A 14,772-nucleotide genomic window follows, 5' to 3' on the forward strand; every position below is an offset into this window, starting at 1 on the left:
ATAGTGCAAGATGATTTGACCTGATGGCAGGAGCTGGAAGAGATTGTGGGAGGGATGGGGAGGGATGGGAAGGGTCCTTCACGATGCTGGTAGCCTTGCTGGAGCAACATGCAAGAAAAATGTCCAGGATGGAGGGGAGAGGGGCACCGATGATCTTTGCAGCCGTGTTCACTGTCCGCTGTAGGGTCTTGCGGTCAGCAGCACTGCAATTTCCATACCAGACAGTGATGCAGCTGGTCAGCACACTCTCAATGGTGCCCCTGTAGAAAGTGGTGAGGATGGGTGAAGGGAGACAACCATTAAACACCCCTTGGGGTTATTATTATTATTTTGTTAAAATAAACATATCACTTACCAACATTCAAGCATGAGGAGTGTTTTGGTGTTAGAAAAGATGTATTGGAGCTCTGTTACATTTCTACATGTTTCTTTTTAAAGAATGAATAATAAAATCATTTTAGACAGAGATTGTGTGAATGATAAACAGTGCATGAATGAATAAATATCCGTACAGTAGACGTGCTAGTTAAAGATATTGTTCTTTTACAGAGAATCATGAAGGCTAAAATCGCCACGCTCCTCTTCAAGGGCTGCGGCCTTCTGAGGAACAAGGCGTCAAAAGTGAGTGGATCAGCATCACCTTCTGTCTGTACTGTGTGCAGTGTTTTTGTCACTATCACATGGACTAACGGGACACTTTCTGCTCCAGCTCGGACGTGTTGAGAACCAGGAGGACTGCTGTTTTCCTCTGGCGGGGCTTTTATGCTCCACTGCTCCAGGAGATGAGCCCAGAAAAGCCATTATTGACATGGAGATAAGTTCAGTACGGATAAACTCCACAGTAACAGCGTTTTACTGCCATTAACATGCTGTACACTACACTCACCGGCCACTTTATTAGGAACACCTGCTCATTCATGTCATTATCCAATCAGCCAATCACGTGTCAGCAGAAAAGAGCCTAATTTAACACCACTAGGTAACCCAATTAACACTGATGAAATAATTCCAGCAGAGTCACAACTGAATGATGGGAAAAGCCCGGGACCTGATGGCTTACCAGTCAGTTTTACAAAGTGTGTATTAGTGAAAGAGCAGATTTACTATTAGCTCTATATACAAAGAAGGTCTGCAAACAGGTGCAACCTGTAATCAAACTAACTCCAAAGCTGTGTCCTCTAAATCCTGCGTGTAAAGCCCAGTTTCCCAGCCCTTATCTAACACATGGCAGTGTTTTATCTGCTTTCTCTACAACCCCCGCCTCAGCTCGTGCAGGCCGCTTTGCTTCATTCCAGCTGATGACTGGAATCAGGGGAGTTTGGGGCAGCTTCTGATTGAACATCCTCGGGAGTCTAATGAGGCCTCTCTATAATAGCTTTCTTACCAGTTCAACTCCAACTTCATCAGCACCCTAATAAAGCACTGCATGTTAGTTTTGTTCAGGGTCACTAAACTGAGAGTCTGTTCACAAGCACTAGCACTACTACACTTCACATTCAATATTTCCTTCTCTAATGTTTAGGGTTCCTAATAAAACTGCAATATTCAATCATGAGCACCAAAAGTCATGTTCAGTCTCATCACTGCTTCAGTGGAACTTCATATGTTCCGTACGTGGCCTCAGCTGTTTCACTCGACAATCTCCACAACTAGGGAAGAAGATTACACAGATAAAGCCAATATATACCTTATTACAGTAAAACATAAAGGGAAAAAGGGAGGGGAGGAGGGGGGAGCATTCACTAACATTTCTCTAATATTTCTCTAACAGTTCTCTCCACTCTCCCCCGGCTAACTACTACAAGTGTAGACTTATGCCTAGTTCACACTGCACGATTTTCAAAGTCGTCGGATCATCGTGGTTTTCACACTGCACGACTAACTGGGGTAGCATTCAGTCGCTGCTGTGTTCACACTGCACTATGGATCGGCGACAGGAGGTTACACACTGCATGACTTTACAATAGAAAGAATCACCGACAACTCTGTCTGGCTCGCAAACTACATTTCACAACCAAACGCACGCGAGAAGTGATAAGGAAATAACGCAAGATCACATGGTCACCACAAATGGTCTGTGCGCTGATTTGCAGCGAAAGGGCAAAAAAGAAAAAAAGATTATGGAGGAGGAAATGGTTGGGGAGACGCGGGGAACAAGGATTGTGCATTCTGCAAAGAGATTTGGAGGTAAATGAATAATTTTGCAATGTACTGCTGCTGATGCGGCTGGTCAAGCAAATGTTTCTGCTTTGTTTCGGTTTGATGTAATTGTAAAGCGTATTTATTCTGATATAAATCTATTTAAGACATTTTTTCAGATAAAAAGCTATTAACTCTATTAAAATATAATATTGTGCTCACCATACAAATAGATAAACGATAAGACTGGATTCAGGAAGCTTCTTCAGATGACAGCAGAGTAGTTTGACATCCTGCTGGGGATGGTTGGACCTGTCATAACCAAGCAGCACACACAGATGAGACGGGCAATATCCCCAAATTAGTGCCTAGCTGTGACCATACAGTTGTTGGCAACAGGTGGGTCTGGCAGAGCAATATTTGATTTAACAAGTCTTCATTTTAAGTGTGTACTGCTGTATATTTTATAGTTATTTTATTTCTTGTGCAGGCAAAATGTTCAGTTCCCTCAGTTTCCAATACAGGGTTGGGGTAAGCACTATTTCTAACATCGTTATGGAGACCTGTGCTGCTTTCTACCGAGTCATGAAAAAAGACTTCCTCAAGGTACTTACTGATTCCCAGCATTTACTGAAATGCTGTACTTAAAGAACACACTTAGTACATTAGTAAAAATAACTTTTAGTAAGATTTGCTTAAAAGTCAACATCTGTGTCAGTAAAATGCAGCATACACATGAGTGCATCTGCATCAGTTATTTGTGATGATGTCTGTGAAATCCAGCCTACAGTGTCAATCTTCATATGAAGTTAGGAGCATCAAAGTTTTGTTTCAATCAATCATTTCATAATGATTTCAGTCTTTTACATGGCCTTACTCAATATTTAAGATATCAAGGTTATATTTTTACAGAATGTTCTTTACATTGTGTAGGATTATTTTATGTACAAAACAGTCACCAGTAAAATGACTTTATCTGGGTTTTCACAGTCACATATTACTCATAACTGAAAAGTAATTTTAATAAAAGTATAGTTTCAATAAAAGTATACATATCTCACTCACTCGGGTGAGTGAGATATGTATAGTTTTTAAAGGATCTGAATGCATCTTCCACCACTGATTACCAGTCAGGTACGCAAAACAACATTATTTGTATTTTTAAGGTCACTGCTTTTTGTATTTTAATGTTTATTCTGTAGTCAATGAAGCTTTAAGTAATGAATCCATATTTATAGTGCTTCAGAAGTGTTTTATTTTTATTCTGTGTGACAAAGAAATAATGTTCAAATCTTTCCTTCTGTTCTTTTGCTAGACACCCACAACAGAGGCAGAATGGCAGAAAATAGCACATGACTTTCAATCTAAATGGCAATTCCCACATTGCTTAGGTGCGCTTGATGGTAAACACATCTGTATACAGCCTCCAGCAAAAAGTGGTAGTCTTTACCATAATTACAAGTCCAGCTTCTCTATAATAATGATGGCTGCTGTGGATGCCAATTACAAGTTCAGCCTTTGCTGACTGGGAGAACAATGACCACAGCATAGTTGAGGGATCCTGGAGGAATCAAGGGATCGGGTCTTTCCAAACAATGGATCATTGAAGGGAACGCAATGCATCTGTTGTGGCAAAAATGCAACGAAACCTTCTGCATGAGTACTTCATCTCACGTGCCGGATGTGTTCCTTGGCAGGAGAAACACATTTAGTGTTGTAAGGATGTCAGAGTGTAACTTTTTGTAGTGGAGAAAACACTTTGTTTTTTATTATGATATCTCATACTGTAGCACATTGTCATTTTTTTATTTTGAAGAAGAAGAAAAGTGCCTTTCTTAAAAAGCATGGTGCTTCTGTTATTGATGTTAGCCTTTTAGGCACAGAATACTATTTATATACTGTATCTTCAGACCATACAACTTGGGTGTACTTTAAAATCATTGTTTCAAATAGCATGTAAAACTTTTTTACTTTGTCAAACATTTATTTATAAAGTGCATACCATAAACGTACTATGGTTTCCAATAAAGTCCTGAAAGAATGACTTCATATCTTACAACATTTTTTTTAACAATGCAACAGTAACATTACTAACAGTAATGTTAATAAACAGTAAAATAAAAATGTGTTCACACAAAGCAGCAGCAGAGTAACACTTTTACTGTAAAGGAAAAGTAAAATAATCTGAATAAAAACAAGTAAATCAAAATAACAGCTTTTCAGAAACTTTCACTGACATCGTAGTGTGGCAATTTTTGCAAAAAGCCTTGAGGTCGAGAACCCTGAGGTGGCATATGTTGTGGGTAGGACTGTACCGGTGGCAAAGGTGTAACAATAGGATGGAATGTGTATGATGCTGATGGTGAATGTGAGGAAGACGATATATTTCTTTCAGCATCTTGAGCATCATATATCATGTTCATAATGTTCCTTTTCAGTCTGGTTACATTAGCTGCATCTTGTAGTAGCCTTAATTCAGATGCTACCTGGTTTCCAAATGTAGTGAAAGCATCGGGTGTTGGGTCGGCCTCAATTTTTGCTGCAGCTCAACATCAGGTACTGATCTGGCTTTGCGCTTTATTCCCCTTGTGCTTGACTCCACTGCATTTGTGCTGGCAGTTGATGGGGAATCTAAACATTCAACAGGGGAGGAGGTACGTGATGTAGGTGTTGGTGTACTAGGTGTAGACAGTGTTGTCTGCAGGTCATTGAGTGATTCTGTACTATCATCAAGATCACCGTCATCCTGGTCTTCTATGTTATCCTGCTCATTGGGTGGCAAATCAAGCTGGAAGAAAGGTAAAACAACAGTGGTAGCAGTGAATATTACGGTTGTATACAAATAGCAAATAATTAATTGTCCATTGTCACAATCATTACTCATTACAGCATACCTTAATATTTCATAATTATTGTAATCATTCTTAATAATAATATTAAGACTTCTGAAACTTTTATACGTCATGGAGTTACTTTTTAATATGGGGTGCACCCTACTGTTACATGTACACATTTCATAGTACTGAATTTTTCTTGAATTTTTAGATTAGGTATTTAGGTATGTAGGTTCTTGCTCACAATAAAAACTGGTGGTATTTCATGTATTAAAAGTACAGATCAAGAAGGTAAATGAAACATACTGTATATTTAGTAAAATAGGAATGTTTTCAATCTGTACATTGTGTATACAGCAAAACGTGTTTGTACAGTAAACTTACAGTGGTCTCACATGGATGTTTCTTTATAAAATCCATGATCCTGAGGAGCCACCTCTGCCTAGGTGTGAGGGGTTTGTTGGCACTCCCACTAGGTTTTGGTTTAATTAACCAAGTTTTTACTACAGTAAACTGTAGTGTATTGTAGTATAATATACCCTATAGTTGTAGAAAACGTAGTACGGTATTGGGTAAAGTAATTTGTTTATATTACTATAGTTATATTACTACAGCAACTATAGAATTACCACAAAAAATTCATTCAAATACTTTACTATAGTATGGTTCAAAAACACTATAGTATTTACTATAAATTTCTATAGTTTTTTTTCACGAATGAATGAATGAATGAATAAACAAAGAATTCAAAAAAACAAAGACAGAAAGCAAATTATTTAACCCTCCGGAATATGTGTATACATATTTGTAAAGGCATCACGTAGTATATCTTTGGTTATTAACTACAATATAATAAAGTAGTCAGTACTGGAATAAAAAAAAAATCAATCAATAAATAACGTTTTTTGCTCACCTGACTGTTGAAGGGAATGAGCAATTTCTCTCCAACTTTTTTCTTTCTCGACCCTGTTGTGGTACAGCTCATTCTATAAGGCAAACAGAGTTTTTGTGTAGTGAGTGAAGTGTGTTGTGTAGTGAGTGAAGTGTGTTGTGCTGGATGGATCTTGGTTACTCTCGTGTGGCCACATTTCCAAACTTGACTCTCTGCATTTGCAGTAAATAATTTGGTTCAAATAATGAAATGATTTAATAAATTAAATGTATGAATGCATGTTGGTCTTTATTTGGGGTTTAATCAGAATAATTTCATTGATGACAGCTGTATGATAATTACTTTTGAACATGTGGTTGAATGTGATTGGTTCATTCTGAACACAGCCACACCCCCAATTATGCAAACAGGTTACTGTAACTTTTTATTTTTCCCTGAAATGTTTCTGATGGTTTTTCACCTATTTAATTTTTAATTTATCACAACCTGGGAAGAAATATTTCTGTTTTCAAAGAATCATTGCCTCTGGCTCCAGGTTCAGTTGAAGCAGATGTTCTGATTTGCTCAGCTTTATGTCACTCATATTCATCTTGTGTTGATTGGTTGAAGTGTTGACAGTGGGCGGGGCATGAACTCACACAGGCCAGTCACATGGGCTTCAGATTAGTTAGTTAATTGTCTAAATGTCTTAATTGTCAGAGAAAGTGCTGCAATAAGCTGAAAACACAATGAAATGGTTTACAACAAAATGGAAAAGTTTCAGAACAATGCATGAAAAAAGCTGAACTCATAAGCTGAGTAAGAGTTATCACATTAGCTAAGTTATTCATCTTATTCACCAGTGTGTTTATCTTAGCCTCCTTCATCACTTTTATTCTAAGTAACATTAAACATTCATATAAAAACTACTTACACAGTAATCCTCACTAAGATCAGGATACTCGTTCTCATTAAGATAAAACCAGAAAAAAAATATTTTACTGTAAAAACGTAAGTAAACTTATGCAGCTTATGAGTTCTGCTTGCTTTTCTAATTTTTCTAATTCTTTCTTTCTTTTTGTAATTTGTCTTTTTAAACTGAGCTTTTATATCTGCTGAATATTTCCAGTACTTCCTGTTATGTTACATTTTTTATGTTTATGACAGTTACTTGTGCGCAATTTAATGAAGCTACGAGATACTAAATCAAGGTCATGAAATCTTAATGTCTGTGATGTAGGAGGTTTTACAACCCTTTTCATTCTCTATTCTCTGTATTTCCAGATGTTTTCAGAAATTGTATAACATTGACCTGATCAAGGACTTCAAATGAATCCTGATCACTAAACTTGTAAAAGGTAAAGAGCTCACTTTGTTTTTTATTTACGTGATTTTATTTAGACCAGCTTTATCGTGGCTTTTGCTCCATGGATCAGATAACAATCTGATAACAATCCATATTCGTGTGTGTGTGTGTTTATTACCCTACCTCACTGCCCTTTGCCCTCTGCAGAATAAGCCAGTTCGAGTGTCAGTGAAAGTAAAACGCAGCAGCTCCATTTTGTGTCGAGGGGAAAATAAACCATTTCAGGAGTAAAAACACAGTGAGTATCTAAATCTAACGCTATAATATATAAACACACTGAAGTGACACTAGATGCAGAAGAGTTTTGTGGGTTTGTACTGAAGGTTTAATGTACACAGGTTGTTTTAGGACTTGATACCGTGACTATTTCCTGTAAGTGAACTCTGTGCTGATACAGGGTTTGATTTAACACACCGATGTAGGAGTGAAGTAAACGTGTGTCCTGCTGTAATCTGGAGAAGGAGACATGACCTCCAACATGAGTGTGTCTGGAAAACAGGACTTAAAGAAAGACGAGAGGTGAGTTACTTTTCCATTCACCAGCAATAAATACACATCGTCTCATAGGAACAGATCTGTATCTCTAAACACTCACTAGTTAACAGAGGAACTAAACTTTGCTTTAAGGTGTTTAATAGCAGTGAATATATCACTGATCTGATGTAAGAACAGTTTAGAGAAATCATTCACTGAGAGAAGAGTAAAAAGGACTGTGTAATGTGTAGCATAAGAGCAGCATAGCTTTGAGTCAGTGAACTCTACAGGCTTTAAGACCCAGCTGAGTCAGTTAGCTGTGATTGGGACTCCTGACATCAGAGTAATTCCTGAGGTATGAGGTGAGTCTCCTGTTTGAATAAGTGTGCAGACTGTAGCTGAATTAAAAAGATGGAATTATTGCTGTTTAATGATGAACACATTGTTTAACAGTGCTGAGACAGCAGAGTATTAATTATTGCTGATATTTCTGTTGTAATTCTAGAATGATGGAGGGAAAGAGATCAGACTCACCAGAACCCAGCTGTGTGTCCATGAAGAGTGACCAGTCAATGGGATTTCCGCTTAACTTCAGAGACAGAGACAGTTCTACTGATGTGAGGTCAGTATAGTGAGGTGTTTTACAGCAGTGTTCCACCTGATCAAACTCACTCGTCTCATTATGAAGCCCTTCATGAGCTTTATCAGATGTTGAAGCAGTAAAACACTAAACTGTGCAGTGCTGCAGCTCTCGGACTGGCAGTGAGGAAAACTGCTTTAAGAGTTCAGTTCAGCCTGCAGTCCCTGAGCTGGAGGGTCTGTGGTGCTACAGAAGAACATTTACACCTGGGAAATTAATGACAATATAACTTTTTTATTCATTCATTCAAACGTTTGTTTCTAAATATGTTAGTGTCAGTTAGGAAATGCTGAAATCCGTGTATTGTGTTAAGAGGAGAGTGTTAAAGGTGCAATAATTGATTTTTACATGTACACATCACCTAGAAATTTGCAGAACATAAAAAAACAATGGTCATGGCCTCAGGACAAGTGTATTAGGTGACTAAAAAAAAAAACCTTAAAGACTGCCTTCCAGACTGGAAGTGTTTGGTCCAGCCTTGTGTCAATCATCTTGCAGACAAGAAATGCACTAACACCAGGATAAACACTAGCAGTTCTTTTCCAAGATGGAGTATTTTATTACTGATGAAGGAATGAAGCTGGACAGGGAATTAGTGCTGTTGGTCCTGGACGGGTCTGTAAACACAATCTGTAAGCTTTGAACTGTTTCAGTGGCCTGATTTACATAACAAATCCAGTAGATAAGGAATAAATAAATGCTTTGGATTAAGCACCTTGATATTGTAATGTTAGATAACTATATAAATATGATTACAATGTTAGGTTTAGCTGAAAAATCACTGAGAACTCATTATAAATAAACAATGGTGCAATAAAAGCACTCTTGACCATCCTCATAAATTTCACTTATTTCTAGTGCTATAACTGGGCTTTCATGCTGCTTTTGGCTCTGTGAGCAAAAGCTAAATGCTAAAATCTTAATATCAGCCACCTGGCACACTGGAGACACGAAGCTCTGAAGCTCACTGATGTAACAAGCAGAGGATCTGTGTAACATGATTAGACAATAATTCACTCAGCTAACCTGTATATAAACTAGCCTATAGCCATGCTAGGCACTGTTGTTAATAGCTAGTGAATAGCTGTGAAAGAGAACCACAGATGTGCTCCAGCGTTGTCCAACATTGAGGCGTCGAATGGAACAAAATCAAAGAAAAAAAAAAAAGAAAAACGAGCTAGTCAGTTGGAGGAAGATTTTCACTTTATCACCTACTTCTGTATAAGAGCTGTGTGCTGGGTAAATTATAAAGCATAATTAATTAAAGTCACTTGTTGTATAGAGAGAGAGCTCCATACATCAGTTCCTTATTATTCTGCAGTGTCTTACATTTATGCTGTGTATTATTATTCTTACTACTCCACTGTTCATTATTATACATTTCCCCACTATTCTGTTATTCTATCATCATTATTCTGTAGTTAGGGATTTTTATCACCTATACCTAAATAACAAAGTAAAGCAATGCCCTTAATAAATAAACTGCTTCCTTCATTACTTGAAAGTGATGTCATGAAGTTTATTTGATAGTTGGTACTCTAGCTGAACTTTACAAGCCACCATAGATCCTGGTCGTGGTGTTTTGTGAACATGGCCGGGAATTGGGGGCGGACTTAAGGAGAAAAAATCATAAATGTCGAACCACATACTGTTAGAGACCTAAACTTTAAAAAAAATTTACTTATCTCATGCAACTTTAAATATCTTCATCTTTGTCTTTAATAGTGTGTGTTGTGCAGCTATGACTACATGTAGTCCATATTACATGGGTTTTTTTTTTGTTCACAGACCACAAAAAAAGAAATCAAACATCAGCAGAAATCAGTTGGAGTCCATATTCAAGGTGTGTGTGACTTGTGTTGTTTTATCAATGTGCAGCAGCATTATGGGTAATCAGACAGTTGTAACTGTGGTAATAGACAGAGTTTTTTTTCTTTTCATAAAATATCATTGTGTAACATTATAATATTTAGATCTGTTACTGTGTGTTTCTAACCAGGAGCTGGAACACAAAGTCATCACTCTGATAAAGAATGAGCTGAAGAGGTTTAGGAAGCTCCTGAGTCCAGATTACCCAGCATGTACTGAGAGGGAGGTGGAGGATGAGGAGGATCTGCACAGTGTCCAAGAGGGAGCGCTGAAGATCACACTGCACGTCCTGAAGAACATGAACCACACAGATCTCACTAACACACTGCACAACAGTAAGAGCTCTGAGTCATGGCTTTATTCCATCAGGTTCACTTTAGAAAGAGGAAATTGTTTTAGATATTAACACTTTTAGTTTTAAGTTTGATTTTAGTATCATGTACATCTGGTGCTTTTCTGTTGTGTTGTGGTCCAGCTTGTGGTTACTCTGTACAATGGTCCTGTTCCTTCAATAATATTTAGTACATGAATCAGGAATGAACAGCAGCATTTGAAAGAATTTTACATTTTTTATTGTGCTTAGTGATTTTTGCATTAAAACATGTTATTACTTTGTTTATTAGAGTCTGTGGCCTCTGTGTATAAGCCAAAGTTGAAATCCAACCTGAGAGAGAAGTTTAAAAGAATTAATGAAGGAATCTCACAGCATGGAAGCTCAGCTCTTCTGAATGAGATCTACACAGAGCTCTACATCACAGAGGGTTGGAGTGGAGACGTCAATAATGAACATGAGGTGAGACAGATTGAGACAGCGTCCAGGAGACCAGCAACACAAGAGACACCCATCAAATGTAATGACCTCTTTAAAGACAAGTCCATCAGAACTGTGCTGACTAAAGGAGTTGCTGGAATTGGAAAAACAGTCTCTGTGCAGAAGTTCATTCTGGACTGGGCTGAAGGAAAAGCAAATCAGGACGTCACCTTCATGTTTCCACTTCCCTATAGAGAGCTGAATTTGATGAAGCAGCAAAATCTCAGTCTGATGAATCTTCTTCATCACTTTTTCCCAGAAATGAGAAAACTACAATTAATAGACTCCTACAAAGTGGTGTTGATCTTTGATGGTCTGGATGAGTGTCGACTTCCTCTAAATTTCCAGAACAATGAGAGATTGTGTGATGTTACAGAGTCAGCCTCAGTGGATGTGCTGCTGACAAACCTCATCAAGGGGAATCTGCTTCCCTCTGCTCTCCTCTGGATAACCTCTCGACCCGGAGCAGCCAATCAGATCCCTCCTGAGTGTGTAGAGCAGGTAACAGAGGTACGAGGCTTCAGTGATCCTCAAAAAGAGGAGTACTTCAGGAAGAGGATAAATAATCAGAGACTTGCCAATAAAATCTTCAAGAAGCCTCTACATCATGTGCCACATCCCAGTCTTCTGCTGGATTTCAGCCACTGTTCTAGAGAGAATGTTGGGTGAAGCAGAGAGTGGAGAGATCCCCAAGACTCTGACTCAAATGTTCACACACTTCCTGATCTTTCAGATCAAACACAAAGATGAAAAGTACCATCAGAAATGTGACCCTGATCCTCAGCAGATCAGAGACAGTATCCTGGCACTGGGAAAACTGGCTTTCCACCAGCTGGAGAAAGGAAACTTGATCTTCTATGAGGAAGACCTGAGAGAGTGTGGCATTGATGTCAGAGAAGTGTCCGTGTACTCAGGAGTGTGCACCCAAATCTTCAGAGAGGAGTTTGGGCTTCACCTGGGGAAGGTGTTCAGCTTTGTACATCTGAGTGTTCAGGAGTTTCTGGCTGCTTTATATGCATTTCTCTCCTTCATCAGCAGAAATGTACCCAATCAACAAACCACTGATCTGTCTGATCTTTTCAGAAAGTCAAACATGTCCAATTTCCTCAGGAGTGCAGTGGACAAGGCCTTACAGAGTGAGAATGGACACCTGGATCTGTTCCTCCGCTTCCTTCTGGGTCTCTCCCTGGAGTCCAATCAGACTCTCTTACGAGGCTTAATGCCACAGACAGGAAGCAGCTCTCACAGCAAACAGGAAACAGCCGAATACATCAAGGAGAAGATCAGGGAGAATCCATCTCCAGAGAAATCCATCAATCTGTTCCACTGTCTGAATGAACTGAATGATCATTCTCTAGTGCAGGAAGTACAAACTTACCTAAACAGAGGAGGTTACAGTCGTCTCAGTGGAACCAGACTCTCTCCTGCTCAGTGGTCAGCTCTGGTGTTTGTGTTACTGAACTCAGAACAGGAGCTGGACGTGTTTAATTTAAGTAAATATTACCCATCAGAGGAATGTCTTTTGAGGCTGCTGCCAGTGGTCAAAGCCTCCAGAAAAGCTGAGTGAGTATTTTTATTAATAAATGTATTACTGCATGGTTTGTTATTTTAATGCAACACTGAACTGCACTGTTTGGATTAATGCTTGTTAATTGTTACTTTAATCATCTTTAAATTAACACATTTAATACTAACACATTATGTCTGTACTGAGGACTGAGTGATATGGACAAAATCTTGTATCACGATATGGATCATTTCACACCTTGAAAATTTGTTTATATATATGTAGCCAGGTGTTAAAGGAGGGACCACACACAACACTCTTATCATTTTGTGGGTTTTTATTCCCCGACTAACCCGGGTGGGAGTTAGCATTAATTTAGTTAAAACTTGGAGTTCCCAACAGTAACAAGTGACCCCCATACAGCACAATCTTTGGGGCCTATGACAGGATAACCATAAACATAAACAGAACCAAAACAACAGTAGTGGCTTTTCCCACCAGACAAGAACAACCACTGAGTCAAAAGTGCATACACATTTCAAAATTACGTTACAAAATACATTCAAAAACAGCTTACGTTATGAACCAACTTACTTTCAAAATGGCGACTCGCCAACACGGGTCATCACTCACACTCAATGGCTCATGTACAAATGCTTTTCTCTCCTCTTGAGACAGACAAAAGTGCAAAAATAAACAAAACCTTTTACATAAACTGTCAAATAAACAAATATGAAAGCGCATACAATATAATCGGACACTCGCGCCGTCCCGCGGCCCCATGCTTCCTTCAGCGCGGCGACAGTATCACAGAGGTAATCACAGTCAGGCCTTCAACTTAGCACACACGTTTGCACGTGTCGGACCCGGAGCTTTGGCGCCGTTGCGAGTGTGTGACGTCATACATTAGCGACTACTCCGTCTCGAGTGTAAGCTCTTAAAGGAATGGCGCCTCTGACGAAGGATGCGACTGCTACAACACTGACACTATTCAGGAGAGTTTTTACCATCTCACTGCCAGTGATTTTGGACCTATTGTTGACCTGGCTACATATATATATATATATATATATATATATATATATATTCATTTTATATATAGACATTATTCATTTTTCTATTTTCTCATCCTATGATATGTATCACCATATCACACAGCCCTATTTTGCACTGAGGAACATGAGAGAGAGAATAAGGATGCTTTCACACCTAATTTGTTTGGTTTGGACAGATCAAACTTTCTCTTTAGTTTGGATTTGTTTGGATGTATGTGACTCCACCTGCACTCGGGTCCACACCAAACACCTGATCCAGTGTGTGTGTAAAATCAGAAGTCTCAATGTGACAGATTTATAACAGTACGAGCACAGAGAACAACACACACCAACTGTTTTACCGTCTCTGTGAAATTCAACATATAACTGTCACACTCCGCTCCGACACCACACCTGCACTTCCGCATCCACATCCGCTGGAGTTTCCCCACACCTCCACCTGACACTGACACACCTAACTCACTGTAAAGTACCACTGGTACTGGCATGTTATTAACTGGTAGTGTACAATTCTATAATTCTTTATTTTCTGTAATAAAATGCACTATATCTGCAGGGTTAGTTGTAGAAACCTGAACACAGATCAGAGTGTTTTGTTGGTAGGCTGCTCGCTCTCACGTGTGTGTGTTATGTACATGACCTAATGGTCTTATAATAAATTGTAGCTGAGAGATTGTGGAGTGCAGAAAGATGTCCCTGCTCCTGTAAATGTGCTGATGTGGTGTCCTGTCCTCTGATTTGTGTGTGTGAGAGAAACACACTGACATTTCTGTTACATGTTAAACTTTATCTGTATTATGGCCGTGTTTGTGTGTTTGAGATCAGTGTTCTGATATTTCATCATTTCTCTTCTAGGCTGTGGGAGTGTAATCTGACAGAGGAAAGCTGTAGAGTTCTGTCCTCAGTTCTCAGCTCAAACTCCTCCAGTCTGAGAGAACTGGACCTGAGTTACAATAAACTGCAGGATTCAGGGGTGAAGCTGCTCTCTGCTGGACTGGAGAATCCACATTGTACACTGGAGATACTGAGGTACACACACAGACACACACAAACATTAAGTATGTTAATAAATGTCAATTCCTAATAATAATGCTACACAACCTGAAAATAAAATATTAAAAGCTAAAAAGTCATTAAGAAATACATACATGTAATCAAACAAAGTATTAAGTAGATCATTAAGAGATAAATAGTGGTTTTAAGCAT

At 38.7% G+C, this 14,772-nt stretch overlaps 1 protein-coding gene across 1 annotated transcript in view; it reads left to right on the forward strand.

The window, feature by feature from the left end:
• Positions 1-7,359: 7,359 nt before the first annotated feature.
• LOC113524626 (NACHT, LRR and PYD domains-containing protein 12-like) overlaps positions 7,360-14,772 on the forward strand; it is a 31,354-nt gene continuing 23,941 nt past the window's right edge. Inside the window, exons 1-3 of the mRNA XM_053236984.1 lie at positions 7,360-7,448; positions 7,608-7,729; positions 8,190-8,306. Of these exons, the coding sequence (XP_053092959.1) occupies positions 7,677-7,729; positions 8,190-8,306 (170 nt within the window). The 5' untranslated portion in view covers positions 7,360-7,448; positions 7,608-7,676. The remainder of the gene's footprint in view (positions 7,449-7,607; positions 7,730-8,189; positions 8,307-14,772) is intronic.

This window comes from Pangasianodon hypophthalmus, chromosome 9 (genome assembly GCF_027358585.1).
Source record: "Pangasianodon hypophthalmus isolate fPanHyp1 chromosome 9, fPanHyp1.pri, whole genome shotgun sequence".
Lineage (NCBI taxonomy): Eukaryota > Metazoa > Chordata > Actinopteri > Siluriformes > Pangasiidae > Pangasianodon > Pangasianodon hypophthalmus.